Source organism: Hemicordylus capensis, chromosome 3, assembly GCF_027244095.1.
Source record: "Hemicordylus capensis ecotype Gifberg chromosome 3, rHemCap1.1.pri, whole genome shotgun sequence".
Taxonomy (NCBI): Eukaryota; Metazoa; Chordata; class Lepidosauria; order Squamata; family Cordylidae; genus Hemicordylus; species Hemicordylus capensis.
In genome coordinates this window covers 302967972-302992809 of record NC_069659.1, presented here as the reverse complement: position 1 = coordinate 302992809, position 24838 = coordinate 302967972, and the positions used below count along the sequence as shown (strand labels likewise).

The window sequence follows — 24838 nt, the reverse complement described above, 5'->3', positions numbered from 1 at the left end:
ACTGGCAGCAGCTCTGCAAGATTTTAGGCATCTCTCTACCTGGAAATACCAGGGATTGAACCTGGGACCTTCTGCATATGAAGTAGATGCTCTACCACTGAGCGGTGGCCCCATCTCCATTCTGTTCTGTGCTGGGGTTGTATTGGAACAGTTTCATTTTCCCTGCTATTTGAGTATTTGAGAGTCATCACTTTAAAAGGTACTTCTTCGCACAGTTAGCAGGGATCTTGTAATAGCTCAAAAGCATGTGTTGCAAGTCCAATTAGATAACTTAATCCAGGCCCTCTATTATAGCAGGTATCTTCTAATACCCAATGTTCAGCTCCACTGATAGAACACCATATCTGCAGAGTTCATTCATCAGGATAGACGATAGTTCCCCCAGGCTGTAGGGCCACTTCTAAAAAAGATGCAATATTTCTCACATTGTAGACATGAATTCTGTCCCGTAGCATCTTTTTTCAGACACTGTTAAGAACTTAAGAACAGCCCTACTGGTTTAGATCCAAGGCCTATCTTGTCCAGCATCCTGTTTCATACAATGGCCCACCAGATGCTTCTGAGAAGCCCACAGGCAAAAGGTGAGGGCATGCCTTCTCTCTTGCTGTTGTTCTCCTTCAACTGCTATTCAGCAGCATCTTGCCTCTGAGGCTGGAGGCGGCCTAAAGCCACCAGACTAGTAGCCATTGATAGACCTGTCCTCCATGGAATTGTCTAAGCCTCCTTTAAAGCCATCCAAACTAGTTGCCAGCACCATTTCCCATGGTAGAGAATGCCATAGATTAATTATGCACTGTGTGAAAAAGTACTTTCTTTTGTTGATCCTAAATTTCCTGGCCTCATTTCATGGGATGACCCCTTGTAGTGTTGTGCACAGAACTGGCGCCTGCCGATTCAAAGGCGGGGGGGGGGTAATTTTAAGGACTGGGGAGGGTGCACTACACCCCCCACTGCATTTCCCCCACCAGGGCTCTCTTTTAAAATGGTCTGGCGGGTTGGCAACGTACCTCCCTGCCACCCCATTGCCTCCTCAGACCGGAAGTGACTGGAAATACCCAGCACACGTGACCAGGTACTTCTGATCCAATGAGGCAACGGGGCACCCTCCCCAGTCCTTAAAATTATCCCTCACCCCACCTTCAAACTGGCCGAAACTCCAGTCTTTCAAACCTGTTTGGAGGTCAGTAAAAGGGCCTCCAAATAGGTTTGTGCATATCCCTAACCCCTGCTTCTAGTGTTATAAGAGAGGAGAAAAGTTTTTTCTCTGTCTACTCTTTCTATTCCATGCATAATTTTTTTAATTGTTCAATTTTTATACCACCTTCCATAATGCATCCCAAGCTGATTGACAAAAGTTAAAATACAATAAAACACCATTTTTTAAAAATCACACATAAATCCTTAAAATCAGTTAAACTGCAAAAACAATAAAACACGCCCCCCTGCAAAAAAAAAAAAAAAAAAAAAAGATTAACAGAAGTAGGAGAGCTGAGAGACCCAGGCAACCCCTAAGAGGTAAAAGCCTGAACAAATGAACAGGTCTTCAGTTGTTTTTTAAAAGCAGCCACAGATATCAGAGTGGGCATTCACTGGGAGAGCATTCCAGAGCCTGGCAGCAACAACAGAGAAGGCCCTGTCCTGTGTGCAGAACTATTTAGCCTCTCAGTGTCAGCACACAAAGCAAAGGGCCCTCTGATGACCTTGTTGGGTGGGCGGAAACCCTTGGGCGCATGAAGTCCTTCAGGTATCTAGGGCCCTAACCATTAAGGGCTTTAAAGGCAACAACTAGCACCTTGAATTGGATCCAGAAACAAATTGGCAGCCAGTGCAGCTCTTTCAGAATAGGTGTAATATGCTCTGAGTGAGCAGTTCCAGAGAGAACCCTGGCAGCTACATTCTGCATCAACTGAAGTTTCCGAATATTATTTAAGGGCAGCCTCATGTAGAGCACATTGCAGTAATCCAGCCATGACATGACTAAGGCATGGGTAACCATGGCCAGATCTGCCTTCTTGAGAATGGAATGCAGCTGGCACACTAGCCCAAGCTGTGCAGAGGCACCCCTGGCCACTGCCTCCACCTGGACATCCAAAAGCAGAGCCGGGTTCATCAACAGCCCCAAGCTGCACACATGCTCTTTCAAGGGGAGTGCAACCCCATCCAGAACTGGTTGAATCACACTATCCCGATTGGCTTTTCTACTGACCAGCAGCACCTCCATCTTGTCTGGATTTAACCTCAGTTTGCATCCAGCCCATCACCGCCTCCAGCCCCCAGTTCAGTACATCCACTGCTTCCCTAGGATCTGATGTCAGATAAAGGTAGAGCTGAGTGTCATCTGAATATTGATGACACTTTAGTCCAAACCTCCTGATGACCTCTCCCAGTGGCTTCATATAGAAGTTAAACAGCATGGGGGATAATACTGAGCCTTGCAGGACCCATAGGTCAGATGCCAAGGAGTCACACAGGACCACCTTCTGGAACCTCCCCCAGAGAAAGGGCTGGGATCATTCCAATGCACCAACCCCAGTTTTATACACCTCTATCATGTTCCCCCATAGTCGCCTCTTTTCCAAACTAAAAAGCCCCAGATGCTGTAGCCTAGCTTCATAAGGAAGGTGCTCCTGATCATCTTGGTTGCCCTCTTCTGCACCTTTCCCAGTTCTACAATGTCCGTCTTAAGATACGGTGACCAGAACTGTATGCAGTGCTCCAAGTGCACCGCTTACACTTCAGAATTCAAGCTGAAAGAACAAGAAGACATCACTAAAATTCTGTTTTGCATCGTAAAATGGTATTGTGGATGGGATATCCCTCTCCTGTGTGTCATCATGTTTATATTTTATATGGGAAATGTGGTATATAATTGTTAAAGAAATATATGATCGCTTGAGAACATAGTGTTGATTATATCAGGGTTTCCCAATCTTGGGGTGTTGGTTGGACTGCAGCTCCCATGATTCCCTTTAGCCATTATGGGGATGATGCGAGTTGTAGTCCAACAACATCTGGGGACCCAAGGTTAGGAACTGCTGTATTATACCATCTGGATATCAAGTAAATAAAATAAGAATACAACGAGAATTATTCTCAGTGGCTGCCTCTCAGCTTTGGAGATCCATCAAAGACTTGAGTCTGAATGTTTTCCATAGGCATTGCCCTAACTTGTTTGTATTTGGGCTGGCTATGAAGACATTTTAATTCTGACCTTGTGTTTGAGAGAGAGAGAGAGTGTGTGTGTGAGTGTTTGTGTGAGCGTTGTGTGACCTGCCTGATCCCTGCAGGATAGAGCAGCAGACTACAAATCCAACTAATTAAAAGAAAGAAAGAAATGGACAGATTATATTTTCTCCCATCAAGCTGCCAGGTGGATTTTGCCATAAGGATCGATGAAAATGAGAGCATAAGAACTGCCTTTTTGGGTGCATATCACTGGTATTATTGCAAAGATTGTTGGAAACTATCTTTGCATGTTTACCTTAAGCACTGTGCTGTCAGTTTCCAGAGTCTTTAGAATAGCCTCAGGCACATTCTAAGGTTCAGGGAGGTAGAAAAAAAATGAGCCATACTGTTAGGAAACAGAAAACATGAAGGAACTGATTTTCTTACCAACTCACTCAACCATAGTGCAGTTCAGGTCATCATCCAATTCTTTTGCTGTGTTCCAGAGTACACACAAGGGCAGTCACACTCGAGCAATTTCGAACATAATCATTCAGTTACCTTTGCATTTCCACTGAATAGGAAACTGAACTGGATGGCAGTTTCTATGTACTCTTGAAAGCAAGCCCAAGCACTGCTGAAAGAGAACATGAACCCATATATTCCATTCACAGGCTCCGCTGAGACAAACAAATCTTGTGGGATTCACAGATTAAGAGACAGAAATTGCTGTGGCAGCCTAAGAACTAGAGACTGGTTTATATTACCATGTTCATGGCAAGCTGCTTCCATGACATGTAGTGGTTCTCTTCACCCTCCTGTAACATGTAGCATGTCTTGCTGTGTGGTTCCATCATCAGACTGGATGAGGAGTTTCCACAGGAGCAAGGAGAAATCTCCAGGAACATCAGGTTCTGATAAGAAAAGGGCCTGTTTGCACTGTAATCGCTACATGGCAAGCTGAATTAAGAAGAGAGCCGACATGCAGAAACCTCTTGTCATGGGGTAGGATGCAGCTATCTTTGTTTATGGACAACATGCTGCTTCATCAGTTGCATAAAAAGGCACCCACACTTATTGGCTTGGCCTTGGTAGCAAAACCAAAGGTGGTAGTTGCCAGAACGATGTCCATTTCTTCGTTCAAGGGTTCCCAAGCTTTTTAATAAACAAATGTACCCCTTCTGTCACAAATCTTCTGCTCAAGTGCCCCATAGGTGTGTGCACGTGCACACACACATATACATAAACACACAAATTTAAGTGTTATGGCTAGGGAGAAAGGCTATTCCAGTCACTGGCTCACAGCCACAGTACGTTATTCATAAGCAGTCTTCCTGAAATAAATGGAACAAGTTTTCTCCTCTTAATTTCAATGAAAGAACTCAGTGCTAATTTTCTGAAGCCAGTTAGGCTGAGGGGAGAAGTATGCTGAGCTTCAGCTTGTAGCCAGACAATCAGGGGCAGGGGAGGAGGGTATCACCCTCCTGCCTAATCCCTTCCCATATGCAGACATATGGCTGGTGTGTTAGCTTCAAGTCCATGATCCTTGGATGGGGAACAAGCTTGGGAAGACAAAAGGGCTTTAAGTGCTCCCTGGAAACTCTTAGTACCTCATGTTAGGAAACTCTGTTTTAGTCCATGACCTCATGCTGCAGTTTCCTGTGAGGTTAGGGGCAATTTCCTGCTCCCCTCCCTAGCTCTCAGGAAAGGGCAGTAGGGGATCGTTTTGGCACTGGCTGTCCACATCCTTGGAACACTGGAGCAGCCCAACATCAGAGTGATAACCCCCACGTTTCCTCTCTGGAGCAGAGGAAAGACTGGGGCTTGTGTTGGCACTGGAAGCTGCTGGGCAGCACAACATGAATACAGAACTCTCCAAGCCCCCTGCAACTGGGAGATGGCAAGAGCGGTGGGGGTGCAACTGGAGGGGAGCAGGCAAGAGCGGTAGGGGGTGCAACTGGGAGATGGCAAAAGCGGTGGGGATGGCAATGGTGGGGGTGCAACTGTGTTTTGCACAAGGTCTGAAAATTCTATATTCAGCATAGGGGTGTGCATGGAACTAATTTCGGCGGTTTGTTCGGTTCGAATTCAAGCCAAATTTGAACTGGACCATGAGCCAGTTCAAGTCGAACTGGCCCCTGGTGTGGTCCAAGGGTCAAACTAGGCTGAACTGGTTTGGAACCAGTTTGATTTGGTTCAAGGGGGCATGCTTGTAAAGGGGGATATGGTGATAACTTCCTTTTATAAGCAAAGGGGGGAACCCTGCCTGCCTTTAAGAAAACTCCTAATGGGGGAGGCAAGAGGGCACCTCATCATTGGTGGTGGTGGCATGGCTCCTCCGAACCCTGGACTGGAAACGGCACTCCATTGTGGCCCTGTTCCAGCCTCTGCCCATGCGGAGGCCAAATACAATAGTTCTGCAAACTCCTAATTCAGTACCTCCTCTTTTTGGCAACTGGTCGTGATACTGTGGTTGCTGTCTGCAAGTTGAGTGGCCTACTACAGATGATACTACGTACGTTATTAAATGGATGCTTGCTTCCCACTAATTAGTATTGTGGGTGGAAAGCTGCTTCTGAATTATATGATGAAGTAGTTGACTCTTATTCAGAGCAAATGGGGATGTGCTAAAAAGTATAATTAACTCTGCTTGTCCTGTTTTTGAATGATGAGTGCAATAGAATGTAATAGAATTAAATTGTCTGCTGGCAAATTCCCACACACTGATACAGTACTCAAGGTCGTAGTGGGGATGTGCCCACCAGACTAGCAGGGAGAGGGAGGGGGAAAGCCACATCAGCTATAGCTATCCACCAATTAGGACTCCATCAGCAAGGAAAATGGCAGCCTGCAGTCTATTGGGGAACAAGCCAAGGGCCTTCCAATTACAGAGACATTGGGGACTGACCTTGCAGTGGAAGCACTGGCAGAAGATATGTGTGGGCTAGATCTTTTCAAGTAGAGGAGCTCTATCCACTTCCACAAATGCAGGGCTTACCAATAGTTTATTATTTGTTTGTTATTTATTTGTTTGTGAGAGCTCATTGTGTTTTGTTTTGTTTTGTTTTAATTTTATTGCCTGAAATATATATCTCTAGGTGGTGTATGTAATCCAAATTACAATGTAAAAATAAAATAAAAACTAAGCACTTTCACAGAATAAAGAACAATTAAAAACAATTCACAGAATAAAACAAAACAATTTGACAGAGTAAAACAAACAGTTTAAAATTAGTTTTAATTAAAAACCTGAGAAAAGTCTTAGGGGTCTTTTTATACGGGGAGTGGCAGAGTGTTGAGGAAGAGAGATGAGGGAAGTAACTGATGGCCCATAGCCCAGGGAGACAGAGGTCAAGGGAGGTCAGTCCTCCAGGTAGGACTGGGAAAGACCTCTGTCAGAAATCCTGGAGAGCTGTTGCCAAATAGTATAAAAATACTGGGCTATATAGACATATGAGGCCTGTTCACAAAATCATCAACATCTGGGTAGGAGGCATAACAGTACTCTGGTTTGCATGACTGTGTGAACTCGTAACAGTCCCTCCAACCCAGATTGCTGAATGCAGAGTAGCCTAGTTTTTTTATCCTGCTCTTAACCAATTGAGGAGAGGAGAGGTCTCCTACCCTGCTTTTCTGGTTGTGTGGATCCATTTAAGGCCTGACTTCACACAAGATAGTCTTGCATGTTCACTTTATGAGGAGAAACTTTGTAGTCCAGCTTAAAGCATATACAATTTAGAAGGCCACCACAACTTTCAGGTGTTGTGAAATGTATCTTTAAATAACCCCAATTCCAAGTATCATGATATGTGTATGTAGGGATGGGGCCATAACTCTGCATGCAGAAGGTCTCAAGTTAAATCCCTAACATCTTCAGATAGGCAGATGTTCAGTCTCCTGCCTGAAACCTTTCAGAGATGCAGCTAGCTCAGGTAGAACACACCAATGGTGTGACTTAGTGTAAGGCAGCTTCCTATGCCTGGAAGGGTCATAGCTCAGTTGTTGAGCCTAGGTTCAATCCACCTCAACTGCTCTCTAAAAGAATCTCAGAAAGTTGAGGTGGGAAAATATCTCTCTATGCATAAGAACCTGGAGAGTTGCTGCCACCGCGTATAGCATAGGTAAAGTTGTGCAACCGCAGAGCCCTGTGGTTGTCTTTGGTGGAATACAGGAGGGGTTCACCATTGCCTCCTCCCGTGCAGTATGACATGATGCCTTTCAGCATCTTCCTATATCACTGCTGCCTGATATAGTCTGGGAAACATACCAAACTGGGATATAAATCCAATGGTCTGGCTTGGTTTAAGATGGGAAATGTTGGGCAGTGCAAACCTGCAGAAAAGTCCAAATTTGTTATTCCTCAAGAAGAAATACTTATTTGTTCCACATTGTTGTCTATTGGTCAGAAGTAAAATATTTGCACAGATCAGATTTGATACTGGCCTGTAAAGGCCAAATTCTACTTACCAAAATGTGGCACGCTATGCAATAAATGTTTCTAGTGTTTATGCAAGTACATTATTGGTGGTGGTGGGGGGGTACTGTATACTGATAAAGCCATTATTTTGATGAATACTTCAGTAACATGCCAGCATCAATATTTCTGACAGATGTCAATATGGCTTTACCTCCCAGGCCCAGCCAAGCTGCACTGAGGGGAATGCAAATTATCTAGGCAACAGCTTTGTTTTGTTTTTACTAATTGCAGCAATTTAATAAATCTACATCGAAGGCAATATTATAACTGCTGTAATTTGCATTTATTTGGGACTCTTATTTACATGGAGCTGATGCTCTCCCGCATACATAAGCTGGTGACCATTTATTTACTTAGCAGGAATTGTGATGAGACGATCATGCATCTTAACAGTAAAGTGAAGCTAAATTATCTACAGTTACAAAAGATTTCAGCTGGGGACTCTATAGATGTCATTGATTACATTACTATTTGTACTAAATGGGCACAACAGATCATAGAGTTCCCTGTCTTTAATGACAAAAAGCAGGGCTGAGTTACACTCTGAGGCTGTTCACATGCTCAGCAAAGACCGGGTTGGGCTGCCTAAGCCCAATCTTTGCTGCACATGTAAACCGCCAGGAGTCACGTGGCTCCCGGCAGCGGCATGGCTGCAAACCCTTAGGGGAGCTCCAGCTGCAAGTCAGGATTAAGGGCGTGAGCACGGTCTTACCCCTAGTTAACTGATTATGTGTTGGTGCCGTGTGGCTCAGCGCAGCACCTACATACAAGTAGCCTCCTGGCATGCATTGGGAGGCTCCCCATAATGCATTGCACACTTGCCTGGTGCATTATGGGAGTTCCAGGGACCTCCCAGCCCCCAAACCTCCATGCTGCCAGGAGCTGCTGGCAGCCGTCTGGGTGGGCGATCTGCCACTCAGTAAGGGCAGAGATATCATCTGCGGGGGTGTGAGGTGGGTAAGCATTTCAAAGTTTCCTCCCCTCACCCCTTTTGAGCCCTTTCTCCCAATCATGAGAACGGGCTCATTGTGTTTGAAGGGATGCTCATAATTGGTGTTATGTCAGTTCTCAGTGGCATTATATTGGACCGGTTCTTACACTGGTCAAATCATTGGAAGATCTTGCAAGGTCCAGGGATTCTCCATCCTTCAACAGAGAAGCAAGTCTAGTATCAATACAGAGGTGTCCAAAGACCTTCTGGACACATTGGAGCCATATATGTTCTTCATCGTACTGTACAGTGTCATAGCTTTACCATGTTGCCCTGCCTTTTGCCAAGAGTGCCTCAAGGCACCTTACTTGTAATGCACTAAAACCATTTTGAACAGCAGAGTTAGCAAGTAAAAACCCAAATAAAAAACAAAAACAGGAGATAAAGGCAATGATATACCTTAAGCAACATTAAAGGCCAGTATGCTGATGACACTGAGCTTTACGTCTCACTGCTTTCCAAAGCTGGAGGGACTACAATGGCCTTGAATCATAGTCTGGAGGTGGTTTTGAATTGAATTCTTGTCCCAAATTAAACCCAGACAAGACAGAGGCTTTCCTGGTTAGGTCTTCAACCTGTTTTAGATGAACTTGCACTGAAAGAGCAGGGTCACAGCTTGGGAATGCTCTTGAACCTCAGCATTGCTCTTGGATGCCCACATAGCAGCCATGGCCAGGGGTGCTTTTGCCCATCTTTGGCTCATGCACCAGCTGCGTCCATTCCTAGGACAGGCAGACCTGGCCACAGTGATCCATGCCCTTGTCACCTTTTGGGCAGACTACTGCAACATATTCTATGTGGGGCTACCCTTCAAGACCCTTTAGAAATGGTGACTGGTGCAGAATAGAGCAGCAAGGTTTCTGGCAGGTGCCAGGTGCGCAGTTATTATTATTATTTTTACATTTCTATCCCGCTCTTCCTCCAAGGAGCCCAGAGCGGTGTACTACATGCTTAAGTTTCTCTTTCATAACAACCCTGTGAAATAGGTTAGGCTGAGAGAGATGTGACTGGCCCAGAGTCACCCAGCTAGTTTCATGGCTGAATAGGGATTTGAACTCGTGTCTCCCCGGTCCTAGTCCAGTACTCTAACCACTACACCACGCTGGCTCTCAGTTCACATCACTCCACTACTGTGCAAGCTACAGATTGCCAGGATTCTTTCCAGACACAATTCAAGATGCTGTTTCAAAGCCCTTAACAGCTTAGAGTCAAGTTACCTGAAGGATGGCCCTCATAGTTCTCCCCAGTCCACAAGATCATGTAGAGGGGCTGTCCTACATCTCCCACCACCTGTTGAATAACAGTTGTTGTTAATGTATGGGTGAGCCTTTTTCGTGGTGATGGCTAAGTCTCAACGGAACTCCTTGCCCTGATGTTAGGCTTTCTGCCTCCCTACTTAATTTTAAATGGAATGTTGAGACGTTTTCATTCCATCAGGCCTTTGCCTAACTAAACCTCTCTTACACTCTTTGTTTTAATTATGGTTTCTATCTCGCTGCCATGATTGTCAGTTTTGTACATTGCTACCATTTTATTCTACTATATTGTGATTTTAATTTTTGTAAGTCACTATAGATTTGCTTGTGAAGAATGCAGACAAGCAAATATTTTTAAATAAACCAACAAGATGTATAAGAAAACAGGATAGACTTTGCCTTGGACCCAAAATATAGCAGTGAAGGTAGCAAGCACATTTCATGGGAAAGGGTCCCCTAATTTGGGCACCACCACTGAGCATATCCTATCTTCAGTACCCACCTGCCTCACCTCTGGGGATAGGAAGACATAGGAATTTGCCTTATACTGAGTCAGACCACTGGTCTATCTAGCTCCGTATTGTCTACACAGACTGGCAACGACTTCTCTTAGGTTGTAGACAGAATCTCTCTCAACTCTCAATCTCAGCGGTGTTCAATACCATCGACCATGGTATCCTTCTGGGCCGCCTCTCGAATATGGGAATCGGAGGTACTGCGCTGCAGTGGTTCTGGTCCTTTCTTGGGGGGAGGGTCCAGAAGGTGGTGCTGGGGGACTACTGCCCCGTGGCCATTGGCCTGTGGCCTGTGGGGTCCCACAGGGTTTGGTCTTGTCCCCCATGCTGTTTAACATCTACATGAAGCCGCTGGGAGAGGTCATCCGGGGACTTGGACTGAGTTGTCAGCAATATGCAGATGACACTCAGCTCTATCTCTCCTTGTCACCTGATCCTAGGGAGGCGGCAGATGTCCTGAATCAGGGGCTGGAGGCCGTGATGGGTTGGATGTGGGCTAATAAACTGAAGTTGAATCCGGACAAGATGGAGGTACTGTTGGTCAGTAGGAGAGCCAATCAGGATGAAGAGATTTTACCAGTGGAAACTGCAGCTAATGCAAAATGCGGCAGCTAGAGTTTTATCCAGAGTTGCCCCTTGGGAGCACATCACATCAATTCTGAAAGAGTTGCACTGGCTGCCAATTCATTTCCGGGTCCAATTCAAGGTGCTGGTTTTGACCTTTAAAGCCCTTAACAGTTTGGGCCCGGGGTACTTGAGGGACCGCCTGCTCCCAAGGGTTGCTGCCTGCTTGACGAGGACATCTGAGGAGGCTCTGCTCCGGGTGCCGACAATGAGGGAGGCCCGGCTGTCGTGCACTCAGGACAGAGCCTTCTCTGTTGCTGCCCCCAGACTTTGGAATGCTCTCCCAGTGGCCATTCACTCCTCAGACTCCATCACAGCTTTTAGAAAGCTTGTTAAATCTTGGCTTTTTATCCAGGCTTTTACATGATTGTTTTTATTGCTGCTTCTATGTGTTTTTACCTGTTGTATCATTTTTATGCTTGTATTTTATAGATTTTAAATTTGGTTTGTTTTTATATTTTTAGCTTAATACTTTTATTGTCACTTGATTGTATGTTTTTTAACTGTTGTAAACTGCCTTGCGATTGTTTTTAATGAAAGGCGGTATGTAAATGCAACAATAATAAATGAATAAATAAATGAATGAATAAATAAACCCTATCTTGGAGATGCCAGGGAAGGAACTTGGAACCTTCTGCTCTTCCTAGAGTAGCCCCACCCCCTAAGGGTATTATCTCACAGTGCTTACAATTATAGTCTCTCATTCAAAAGCAAACTGGGGTGGAACCTACTTAGCAAAAGGGACCATTCCTGCTTGCTACCACAAGACCAGCTTTCCTCCCCATAGACCTGGAGTAGAGCTTCTGAAGAAGATCTTAACTGATCAGGTGACAGATACCCCAGTCCCAGGTCATGCAGGGCTTTAAAGCCAAAACATGTATAGCATGTTTTCCCCTCAACATCTGCCATAAGAAAAAAAGGGCCCGAAGAGATGATGAAGTATTCTGCTTCCCACCCAGTTACATAGCTTTTAAACCTTTTTTCCTCATTCATACTGTGAGAGACACCTTTCAACTGGTGATTTGGTTTATATTAAGCAGGGGGTGAGCAATGGTCCCTATTCAGACCCAGCACAGCATCCCTCCAATGGTTGTTGCTAATGCCCTTTGGGGACAGGGAACCATCTTCACCTTTTTCTTTTTTTATGTAAACTGCTTTGCAAACTTCTGTTGAAAAGCAACATATATATGGTGGTGGTGGTGGTATTTCCAGAGAGTTGCTGCAGTTAACAATTACCCCCAAGATGATAAAAATATAAAAAGAGGGAATGGGTCAGAAGGCAGAATGCCCAGGCAAGAATTACTATTACAGGACTTATTTCTACCCCATCCCAACCCCACCTTTATTGGCTAACGTTGTTTTTGGACTTGGCCTGACTAATGTTGTTCCCCCCCCCCCCCGCAATCCAAGTGTATTCTTAAGCATCCTCGTGACAGAATTATAGACCTTGTCACATACAGCCCACAAGCAATCAAGACAGACAGGCATATCATAAAACTGATTTGTTCCTCCACAATAGTGAGATACAATAGGACTTTCTTATTATTCCCCATAGCTACTTCCAAAATGATATGGGTTACAGATAATCCAGTAAGATCCATTGCCACCATGCCCATAACTTGCAATGATTTGGCATTTAGCCATTTAAGGGAAATGTAGTTTGTATAAAGAAAAGTAAACAACAAGAAAATGAACAAACAGAACAAACTGACAGAGAGTGTGCAAGATGGTCCTTTAGCCAGGGTTATTTCCAGGATCACAATTCCATTGCTTGCATTTTGGAAATGGTTGTAATCACTACAAATCTAATCACTTGCAAAGCTAATCACTACAAATATCTATGTCGGATTTTAGAATGGCTAGAGTGAGATGCATAAGCCACAAAGATAATCTTCGGAACTTTATAAGAACCATAACACATTCTTATTTCTGACCAGTCTGGCCTATCCATGGCCATTTTCTGTTTGTAACATCAGATATAGCCCTCTATCAGAATCAGCGTTAGCTTTACCTGAAGTCATTAAAACACAAATTCTAAGCTTGTCCACCTTTGGCGTATTCACAAGATGAATCTAATCTCAGATGAAAACCTGAGATTCCAGCAGCGCACAGGCTCCTGCAGAGTGTCTCATGTAATCCCAAAGTTTTCCTCTTGGGCAATGTGCCACCCTGACATGAAGCCGATACTGACAAGCTGAGTTCAAATCTAAGATTCCAGATCTTGGTGTCATGTCAGTTTAGAGGCATTGCCAACCAGAGATTGCCACAAAATCCTGGGTTTACATGACACACTTGGTGGGAGTGGTGCACCACCAGAATCTCAGATTTTAGTCAAACTGACTACAGCCATTGTGTGAAGAGCCCCATAGTAACTGCAACTTACACTGTTTTACAAAAGACATACCATTTACCTAATGGAACTTGTGTTGCCCTACAGGCCATTTCAACATCATAGCATTGTGCAGACACATGATCATTTTGCTGTTCCAAAGACAACAATCTGTGGCTAATTTCCCATTTCTGTGTGTGTGTGTGTGTGCATTTATTTTTTAAATAAATACAATTAAATACTCTAATGGCTGCTATTGACACTATCTCACACAACTTTAGCTTTCGTTTTGTTTGAGTTCTGATATATTCAGACCTGCAGAAGAAAGAAATAAGCCATTGTCCAGTGTAGGTAGTATGCCCGTGCAATGTTATCACAATGTCAAGGAAAATAAACTGTAGGTAAAGGTGTTCTGAGACCTACCTTTCATCAGAGAACAAGAGCATATCTAGCATCCTAGTAGCATTGGCAAGTGCTGATGGATTCTCCACTCCCCTGGTGTGTTTTGTTAACAAGTCATTTTGTTTTCTAAGTGGTATACACTAGGGGGAAGAGAAGTCTATAAGCTTAAAGTTTAGAAACCGGGAGAGTTGTGCGATTTTCAAGACAGGTGTTATCTCCAGGGTGAACACATGTTGCCTTCTAGGGAATTCTCTGAGCCTGCTGTGAGTACAGCCATCCCTGTCTGTTCTTTTCTCATAGGCAATTTTTTTGGTCCCTTCTGTTCTGAGTGCTCAATGCCACGGGAAACACTTATAATAATTTAAAGAAGCATGTTTATTTTAGGAGAATGAAGAGCAGCAGGAAGATGTAGTGTGTTTCATGCCCAATTGGAAATGGAATCAGCTGTATTAATACTAGAAGCTACAAAGCTAAATTGCATTTTAAAGGAAGTGCGCATCTCCCAGCTAGGAGCCACTGAGCAAAAAATGTAGTTAGCAAAGAATAATGATGTTTCTTGGGGGTGGGGCAACTAAAATGTTTGTTCTCCCAGTGTAAACCCCAGCAGGACTCTTTCTGATCATATCTCCTGGATATGTGGCTTGCAAAAGAAAGGAAGACTGCCTTTTTCAAGCGTATTTAATGTAAGATTTAAGTGTCTCTGACTTAGTTTGGTGCACTTGAATAATACTGCAGTGCTTTCCCGAGTTCTTTTGCACATGCTAGGGAGTGGTAAGGGGGGAAGCACCAATTACCAACACTTCCTTTGTCTTATGTTTCCACTGTGATGTACAAAGAAATAAATTGAACATGTTTTCCATGGGGGATGGGCAGGTGAGAATGTGAGCTCCAGATGTAGAAACAACTGATACCGTCTCCCTATGAACAAAGTGCCCATCTTTTCCCATTGCATGTTACAATTGAAGCAGAAGTCAGTTGCATATCCTCTGTCTCCTGTAACAAGTGCAAACAACATCAATGAGAAATTTATGGGTCATACATATACTATCTGACACATTGCGCAAGTACACATTACCCCAGTAAATGCAGCCCCACAAAACTGTATTTGCAGAGTAAATCTGAACATTATAACACTTCCTGCTCCTGAATCAGGTGATATCCATTTCAGTACTGTGTATGCTGACGGACAGCGACTTTCCAGGCTTTCAAGCAGGGGTCTTTGCAAGCCCTGCTAGAGATGACTAGGATTGTAGCTCGGACTTCCTGCATGCAAAGCATATGATTGACCACTGAGATGCAACCGCTCCCCAAATACAGGGTGAAGGAGGTATTTGTAGAGAGGAATCGAAGGGCAACAGGAAGTGTGCTTGATTCCTCTCGCACCTGGACTTGGCTTCATGCTTCAGGGTAAATGTTGAGCGAAGCCACTTTGAAGTACACTCGTGGCATTGAGGGAAGCAGCCCCCTCCCCTCTGCTCTCAGCTTTCATTTTCACAAGAACACATGGCAGGCGTCAGTGCTTTCCTTCCTAGCCAATGTGGGGGCAGAGTGGGGGAGAGAGTTTCCTGCAGAGATAGATCTGCATTTGTCAAGAAAGAATGCCTCTTATTATGCTAATGATTCTACAGCAGTGCCTCTCCCTGTTTGCTCCGGCGTTTTCAGAAAAAGCAGCTTAAAACCAGCATTTAAAAAACCTGGGCATACATTGAGATAAGTTAGAATTCACATCACAAAGCCCAATTTGTGTGTGGAGTGGGTCCAAGGATCTCGGCAGGAGTTCGGGGAAGTTTGGTTGGTGTGTGAATGCACACACACTCTAGCGAAGAATATTCGGGGTAGAAGCCCTGTGCGTAAAGCCTCCTGGTGATTCTTTCTAAAAATGATTGTCTGTAGGCTGTTTTCTTGTTAGTGGGCTTTCTTTCTAGTTTCAGAGCTTGGGTGATGAAAAAAACAATTGACAAGAGTCATTGGGGGTGGCATTCACAGAAGAGAATCAGCTGGTCAAAAGAGTTAACCTCCCAATTCTCTGCAGCTTTTTCCCTGCATGAGTATATCCCTGAAGAGAAAAATATGGGATAGAGGCTTCCATATTTTCCTGCTAACCAATGTTCCCTCTAACAGGGATTCACAGATATTGCTGACTACAACTCCCATAACCCCCAAGCAAAATCCATTGCAGCTGGGGGTTCTGGGAGTTGTAGTCAACAATATCTGGGAATCCCTGTTATTATTTTATTATTAATATTATCTATATTTTATATCCCGCTTTTCCTCCAAGGAGCCCAGAGCAGTGTGCTACATACTACATAACCACTACACCACGCTGGCTTTCACCAGTGTTGGAGGAAACACTGCCCCTAACATGTAGTTCTGATCATGGTGCCCCAGACTTCTGATCATGAAAAGAATCTCTTAATGCTTACAGTGTTTGCTTCTGAAAATGAGCACTGTAAGTGCAGGCAGCGCAGGGGTAAGGCTTCCGAACATGTCAGCACCAGGGCAGGCTTTGCAAGCACATTCTTGGGGATGCTGTGGGTGAGTACAGTGTCCTCCTTTTTTCCACATCTGAAGAGGGATAAAATCCCATAGAAATCAGTGGGATGCCAGAAAGCTTGTATAGGATTAAAGGTGGGAGGTATAGAAAATTGTATCTATGAAATGATCATTACCTTGAAATTTTATTATATATAATAATGATAATACTCAAAAACCACTGGGATTTCCCAAATGACTAACCTCAGTGCTCTTTCCTTAAGAAAAATAAATTGGTGTGTGCTAATTTTCATATCAGTATGTGGATGCCAGCCTCTGATATTCCTAAACACATCATCCTAAATATTTTAGTTTATTGTAGGAGCATTAGATAGGCAAGGAAGTTGACCAGAGTCAAGATGGCTAAAGGCAGAGACAAAGAAAGAACCAAGACTGCCCCTTCCTCGGGACTAAGAGCAATTGCAAGCAGATAGTAGAAAGGAAGGAAAGCTTTGGAATCTGGAGTTCTCTGAGCGATAGAGTGAAGGAGGCTTCCTCAGAGGCTTCACTGAAGGAAGCATTCTGCTACATGAATTTTCTAATGCAATCAAAATGTGGTGATCTGATTACCCTAAAGTAAAGAAGAGACTTGAATTTCAGATAAAGGGTAGCTATTTCAGATATAGGGTAGCATCCCCAGTGGCAATTGTGGAAGAACTTTAGGTAGTTGTGGTGCACTGTGAAGTCATGCTGCTTTTAACACAAGAAGAACCACCCAAATGCATGTTGCCCAAGGAATTCTCTATTTGCCCATGTATGGGCTTGTGCAAGAGGTTGTGCTAATGCAACATTTAACCGCTCAGAGACTAAAGTTTGTGCGGTATAGAAGTTTGATAGATAAATAAATACATACATAAATAAGAAGATTGAACCAGCAAAAACGCAGATGTGATATGCATGCCAGTGCCATGCGGGGGCAGCTGGGAGACACCCTGCTGGCACGTGGGCATTGTTGGGGGATGAACGCCAAGATGGTAGCACTGGTGATGACTGCAGGAGTACCAGGTACAGACCTGTTCTCCACTTTAGAGGGGCTGTGTAAGACCTTGAATTTAAAGGGAGGTGCCTGTGATTCGGACTGTTGAATCGCATTTCAGCACATCCCTAATATCCATATATTTTAGACAAAAGGAATTGACTTGGGAATCCATTATTCTGCTTTTCAGAAGAAAACAAGGTTATTGAAAGCATTCCCAATGTCAAACTGCAGCTGTGACCCCAGCATGTGTGCAGAAGCCTCGTGCAAGCCCTTTTGAAATGAACTGAAAGAACCCCACAGGAGAACCTGATCATATTGCACCTATTGCATTTGGTGTGTCCTGTCCTATTCTGTCTAGGGAAGTGGGCATGTTATTAATAATAACAATAAATCTCTTACTCCTCTCAAATGAGTATGTATTAATGCTTCTAAAAGATGACAAAATGGATTACTGGAAATCATCGATTACAACAATGCTGGGTTAACAAGTCCCTTGCCTCCTGTCTTTCCGAAGCCATGCTAAATCACTTATAAGAAAGATTGGTAAAAAGGAGCCATTCATTGCATTTTCCCAAGGTCAGTCGGCTTGGAAAGCACAAGATTGAAAATGCTGGTTGAGCGCTCCCCCTACTGGAAGAAAGCCTTTTTGTGTGTGTCTTGTCCATTGACTCAGTAGCAGCAAGTGATTGGAGTGCTTGTGATGAATGGAGTTTCTTCTTATCGCTGATTTTTAGCATCCTACAAGCACAACATATTTGGGACCTCATACTAGCGTAACACCTGTGTAATGCCACTGACTTCAGTAAAAGTAGCTCTGACTAGGACCAGCTGCATGGAAGCTACATAGTACTTAAATCTGTGCACAAGGCTAGCGTTTTCTCTGTGTGTCAACAAAGTATCCATATGGCAGCAACTGAACAATACAAATATTGTGGTTTATTGTTTGGTAGCCTTTATGTAACATTGTTCTCACATGGTAGGTTGTTTAAAAGTCATTTCTGTTCACCCAAACTATATCAGCTATGTGGAAAAAAGCACACATAGATAAACCAAAGGAAGGGAAGTGGCTATATTTTAAATCTAATTTTTAAAAAGTATTTGCACCTGCCCTTGCTCCAAGGAGCCTAGGGGGCATACATGGTTTTCTTACTTCTTCCCTTCCCTGATTTTTCCCCCTCAGAATAACTCTGTGAAGTAAATGGCACTGAGAGACAATGGCTGGATTCAGATGAAACACGAAACCGGAGGTCAATTCACTTCCAGTTTTGCTAGCCAAACATCCAGACTCGGGGAACTGGAGTTAAAAGAAAAAATGGACCCACAGTTTCCATCCCCTAATTCCCTTTGTTACTTTTGGTTTGCATTAAGTCATGATGCCGTAAACTGCATTTTGGCTTCAATTGGGGTACATCAGATTCAAGGAATGCAGTCTGCCTCCACAGCAAACCAGAGTTGACGGAGGAAGCTTCTCCCTCACTCCGGCTGCTATTGGCTTCATGGACTGTCCTTCAGGAAAGAAGGAAGCTTGCAGAGTCAGTTCCCCCACTTCTCTTCAGTCTCGCTGACTGCAGAAAGCCTGCTCTCAAGTACATCTAAATGCTGACGGGAGAGTGGGGGGAGGGGGCGTGGAACCATGGGTCCACTGGACTTGCAATTCCATATTTCATCTGAACCCGGCCAGTGATTAGACAAAGGTAAGTCTCTCTGGTCCTAATCTGATATACTATCATAACACAGTGGACAACAAAACAAAACAAACCCGTGGGATGAGGTGATGGCCACCAGCTTGGATGGCATTAAAAGGGGCTTAGACAGATTCATGGAGGACAGGTCTGTCAGTGGCTACTAGGCTAGTGGCTGTGAACCATCTCCAGCCACAGAGGCACGATGCCTTTCAATACCAGTTGCAGGGGAGCAATGGCAGGAGAGAGGGCATGCACATACCTCTTGCCTGTGGGCTCCCCAGCAGCATCTGGTGGGCCACTGTGTGAAACAGGATGCTGAACTAGATGGGCCTTGGTCCTGATCCAGCAGGGCTGTTCTTATGTCCTTGTGTTCTTACTTATTTGTGAACATCTCAAATGCCTCTTGAGCACAAGAAGAAATAAATAGTGTCTGAAGTGCCAGGGTTTTCTTTCCTGCAAAGGGGAGAGGTGCGTTTTAGTGATCTCCTCTTCTCTTTGGTCCCTCAACCTCCAGGGACATAGGTTCAGGAGGCACAGGAAGAAGGAAGGGGGGGGGGTCACTGAAAAATTATATCCTCTCCTCACATGAAGGAAAACCCTTATGCATAGGGGTGGGGAGGATTCTTCTGGATGTTAACCATTGCGAATTACAACAAAGAGAAGCACTTTGGAAAGAATTTTCCCTGCACACAGACCGCACCTCATTACAATTTCAGCATGTACTATCCTTGGTTCTGTGCTTATCCTTTAGTGGAACCAAATCCTTTGCACATCAAACTGCAGCAAAAAACTATCAGTGATTAATATCAGCAACAGAACTATTTTGGAGTGATGAGAATCATGTGCAGCAGAACAGAGCAGCCCTCAGCTGCTAGTGCAAGGTTATGGATAGGCTGGGTTGAAATAGAATCCTTTATGTTGTTGTGAAAAGCACTGAGAGATTAAAACACAGGCAAGGGAACTTTTAATGCCGGGTAGGGAGCGGGAAAGAGCCATTTTATAATCAAATGTACATTTTGGTGCATGATGAGGGTGGGATTTCATGTGCAGTGCAAACAGGTTCGTTTTAAACAAAACTCAGTATCAGCTGCATGCATGGATATGCCTTAAAATCTTAGATAATCTCCCTTACTTATCATTTCCCCATGTGCTTTTTTTTCTGAACTAATACCATAGGGAAGGAATCTTCCTGAAGAAAAGGGGCTTCAAGGAGCAAGGCTACAGGGAAAGCCTCTGTCTGTCTCTCTTGCAAAGCTATGGCCAACCATATTAGTCAACACTGTACTGGGCAAATTGGACTGATGGCCTGACACCACACAAGGCAGCTTCATATGTTCTAATGTACCAGTGTTTTGTTTTTTAAAATAATAAAAATTACTCACCACCTTCAGAATATCTGCCAACAAGCACCACAACAAAAATCTATCAGGTACCAATTTTCTCAGCCTGGATAGAAGCAAATGTGCTGCTGATTGCTACAGTGCCTTCATGCATATCTTCAGGTAATCACAAATCCTGAATGCAAAGGTTCAGGCCAAAAATACTAGGAGTAAAGGATGATGCACTCATTGTTCATGTAAATGGGGTTTAAAATAGGTACTGCAGTAGTACACAAGTTTCAAATAAAGATAAGTTGCTATCATGAGTCAGAGCTTTCTAAAGAGACATCTTAACACTTCATACCTTCTTCCCTTCCTGCTTGACAAATGTGCCAGAATCCGAATGCCCTCATCATCTATTAGCATGCAACTGAGTCACGCATATTCTCTTGTTTACTCTTCCCTCTGTCTCCCTGCCTCTGTTGTTTCCCTTGAGTCTGTATCTAGATTGTAAGCCCCTTGGCACAGGGGCCGCTCTCTTTCTTTCCAAAGTGCCATGCACATGGATAATTCTAAATAAATAATAAATGATAATAAATGACAATAACACATATAATTCCTTTACAAATGTGACATCCTGCCCTTGTGTATATATATATTCATTTATTTCACATAGGTCTTGCTCTTATGAATATGACGGCTATTTATATACCACTTTTTAACAAAAGTTCCCGAAGTGGTTAAAGATATAAATAATTTTTTCAAAATAGTTCCCTGCCCCAAAGAGCTCACAATCTAAAAGAAACATAAGATAGGCACCAGCAACAGACACTGGATGGATGCTGTGCTGGGGATGGATAGGGCCAGTTTTTCCCCCTTGTTAAATATAAGAGAATCACCACTTTAAAATGTGTCTCTATGCTCAGTTAGAAAAAAGGGGGCTTTTTTCTTCTTCCAAATAGTGTAGAGCAGCTGATATATGGTGCCCAGACTCTCCCATCCAGACAGTTTGGCGGTCCAGGTTAGCTTCACAGGAGACCTGTAGCATGTGTCTTTATTCAGATTAATTTCAGAGGGTAAAAGGAAAAGGTAAGAAATGAGGCTCCTAATAAGGAAATCGAACTTTTTTTCTTTCTAAATCAACTCTCCATCCTATGCACATTTAATCTGAAGAAAGAGCTGCTGAGCAACAGCCAGGTTTAGCCCTGACTAAGCGCAATTAACATCAATGAGCCAAGTTAGCCATGATAAACCTAAGTCCCTTTAATTTCAACAGGACCTAAACCCTATTCAGACATTACATTGTAGGAGCATACAGGTATCTGTACACATGTACATGCCCTTGTGTGAATTGCTCTACCTCCATTCATTTTAAAACTGAATCTGAGTACAGCCCCCTAAATGCAGGAAAACAGATAAGAAGTGTACTGCTGTATCATCATCGTCGTCGTCATCAGCAGCAGCAGCAACAACAACTTTATCCGTTCACTGCCCCATACAAAATTGTTCTCTGGGCAGCTCACAATACATTGTTAAAAAACATTCAATAAAACACATAAACACAACAAACAAATCACACACACAAATACAAAGCTTCTGTAAAACATTTTAAAATCAATTTTAACAATCAGTTTTAAAAAGCCTGAGTGAACAGAAAGGTTCATACCTGACAACTAAAAGAACAAAATGTGGATGTCAGGCAAGCCTCACTGGGGAGGCTATTCCAAAATGGGGTAAACTGAAAAGGCCCTCTCCATGGTAGCCACTCGCCTCATCTCGTTTGTCAGGGACACTTGGAGCAGGGCCTCCAAAGACCTTAAGGTCCAAACCGGGATATATGGGGCAAGGCGCTCTCTCAGGTAACCTGGTCCAAAACTATTTGGAGCTTTAAAGGTTAAAACCAGCACTTTGAATTGAGCCTGGAAATGGACTGGGAGCCAGAGCAACTGACATAGCCATTGGACATAAGGCTGATATCCAGACTAATGCAGTGCTTGTGTTGCTAACATTGCCCTAGTTCTTAGGGAGCTCTATCTCTACTTTGCTCTGAAGCCCACTATGCCCACTGAAAATATGTCCTTGAAGGCTGTGCAACCCTCAGGGACACTTCTACTAGGCACAGTGGGTTTCAGACCAGAGATCAATGAAGACTGCCCTTGCCCTGATACCAGCACAGCATTAGTGCACCAGTGGTACATTGTTCTGGATAAATGTATATATACAGATCTGTGCATTCATACATTGTACACAAATTGTTCTACAAGTTGCCCTGCAGGTTAGCTTACATGCCACTATGTCTGAATGGAGAAGTAGTTCAAGATATCTGTCTTCTCTTGGTGGTTAGACCATTTTAAAATCCCCTTTGTGCAGAAAGGTGAGTGCTGTGATTTATGAACATGTGCAGTTAAATGACAGACCTAATGTGCTCAGGGAAAGCCTGATAGATCAGTTTGGGTTCCTTATTAGCAAGGTGGGCTGGGTGAATATACTTCAGGCAGGTATTGGACAGGCTCAGGTCTGTTTTCATTCATTCCCATCTCAGGGGTGTAGCTAGGGGAGAAGGGGGCCCGTGTTTGCCCCTCTCGGAGTGAGGGAGATAATGAAGAAAATAGGGAGAGGTGGAGTTGGTGGGCTCTCAGGAGATGAACCCATCTGCTCAATTATAGCTACACCCCTGTCTCTCATTAATAGTGCTGATTGTCTGTCTAATCCTCCATTCCACAGAGCTACCACCCAAGATGATCTACTCATGCAAAGGGAGAATTGTGATTCTCACTCACTTTCTTCTTCTACTACCCTTTGGACCCTCCGCCCCCAAAACATCCTAGCTACCTGGCCAAATATTCCTGCAGCTGTCCCATTTACAATGGGCAGTTCTTATTTTCTGGTACAGTTCCTGGTAAAATCACTGGCACTGCCCCTGTTTTGTCCCTTTTTAATTATTTGTCAATACATTTGACAAATAATTGAGAGCCAGCGTGGTGTAGTGGTTAAAGTGCTAGACTAGGACCAGGGAGACCTGAGTTCAAATCCCCATTCAGCCATGAAACTAGCTGGGTGACTCTGGGCCAGTCACTTCTCTCTCAGCCTAACCTACTTCACAGGGTTGTTGTGAAAGAAAAACTCAAGTATGTAGTACACTGCTCTGGGCTCCTTGGAGGAAGAGTGGGATATAAATGTAATTATTATTATTATTATTATTATTATTATTATTATTATTATTATTATTATTATTTCTCACATTTCTATACTGCTTAAACCAGCAATTGGTAAGTGCCTTGCTAAAATGTGGTTTGTGTGAGTTCCACATGCAAGTAAATGTACACACATGGATGCTAATGTATCATTTCACACACTGCAAGTGTGGTGTATATATATATTGAATTTGTTGGTATTGTATTATGGGATAATTATCTTTTTCTATTATATCATTACCAAAAGAACAATCACCCTCAGCTGAGGACAGGCTTTCGCAGAGTATCCAAATGCATCATGCAGTGAAGCATCTTCATTAATGGACAGCATCCTGAGTAGTAGTTCTATGAAGAGAACTAACACAAGGGACTATTTTTAATAATTCCCCCTTACCTCTGCAGCCCCCTCGGTTCCATGAAAATACGTCCCTGGGGGCTGGGGAAGACCAGACTTTTGGGGGATTAAAAAGGTAGCAGAGCGAAAGGGGACATCAGCAAGAATCACCCTCTCCCCTTGCACAGTGGAACATCTTTCCACTCAGTCACATCCTGAATAATCTTTCAGGATGCTGTCCAATAATATGTAATAAATGAGGTAGTGTGTGTCTCATGGTGATCTTTGGTAGACCAATAGAGATGTTACACGTGCACCCCTATTTCTCTGGGATGTGCAGAAAGTTTCAACATAGAAACATTTTGAAAAAACATCCCTTTTTCAAATTGAATTATTTTGATGTTTCAAAATAATAGTTTGGAGGCTGTTTTCCCCCTTGCTGTTTGGTGTTTTTGGCACTGGCTTTTGATTAGCTTGTGATCTGCTTGCCTCTTGGTTGGCGTGTTACCATACAAATCAAGCGTTGTCATGGGCAACTGTACCCCCATTGGCTGGTGGAGGAAGGCTGAGAGGGAACCCAAAAGGAGGGAGTTTCAAAGTGTATAGGGACTGGGAGGCAGAGAGATCCCTTATAGTGTGCCTCTCACAAAGAGGATACATCAGAATGGAAGGAAGGAAGGTTTGATTTTGTGGTTTTCTCAGCACTGAGTATAATATGCTGTGCTGTTGCTGCTATAATTATCTGGTTTTGCTGGATCTCATATTGACAAAGGCAGAACTTGGTTCCTTTCTTCCTTGTGTTATGGTTTGTTTTGTTTCTGAGATAGTGTTGTGCTGAGAAATGGACAGTAACACGTGTGTGTGTGTGTGTGTGTGTGTGTGTGTGTGTGTGTGTGTGTGTGTGTGTGAGAGAGAGAGAGAGAGAGAGAGAGAGAGAGAGAGATTTCTTGGTGAATGCTGTGATGAGCTCCATGTCTGGCCTTGAGTCTAACTTATGCTTCACTCACTGCTCTGGTCTTCACTCAGTTTGGCCAGT

The 24838-nt window shown here is 43.7% G+C and overlaps 1 protein-coding gene across 23 annotated transcripts in view; it reads left to right on the top strand.

Moving 5' to 3' along the window:
* LOC128350289 (retinol-binding protein 1) overlaps positions 1-24838 on the top strand; it is a 137717-nt gene that overhangs the window by 101891 nt on the left and 10988 nt on the right. Inside the window, exon 8 of one of the 23 annotated variants that reach the window (XM_053308334.1) lies at positions 20132-20359. The exons of 21 other annotated variants lie outside the window; for them this stretch is intronic. In XM_053308334.1, coding sequence (XP_053164309.1) covers positions 20132-20257 — 126 coding nt within the window. In that variant the 3' untranslated portion in view covers positions 20258-20359. Of the gene's footprint in view, positions 1-20131; positions 20360-24838 lie in introns of those variants that run through there. One more of the 23 variants, XM_053308352.1, reaches the window with a different exon arrangement.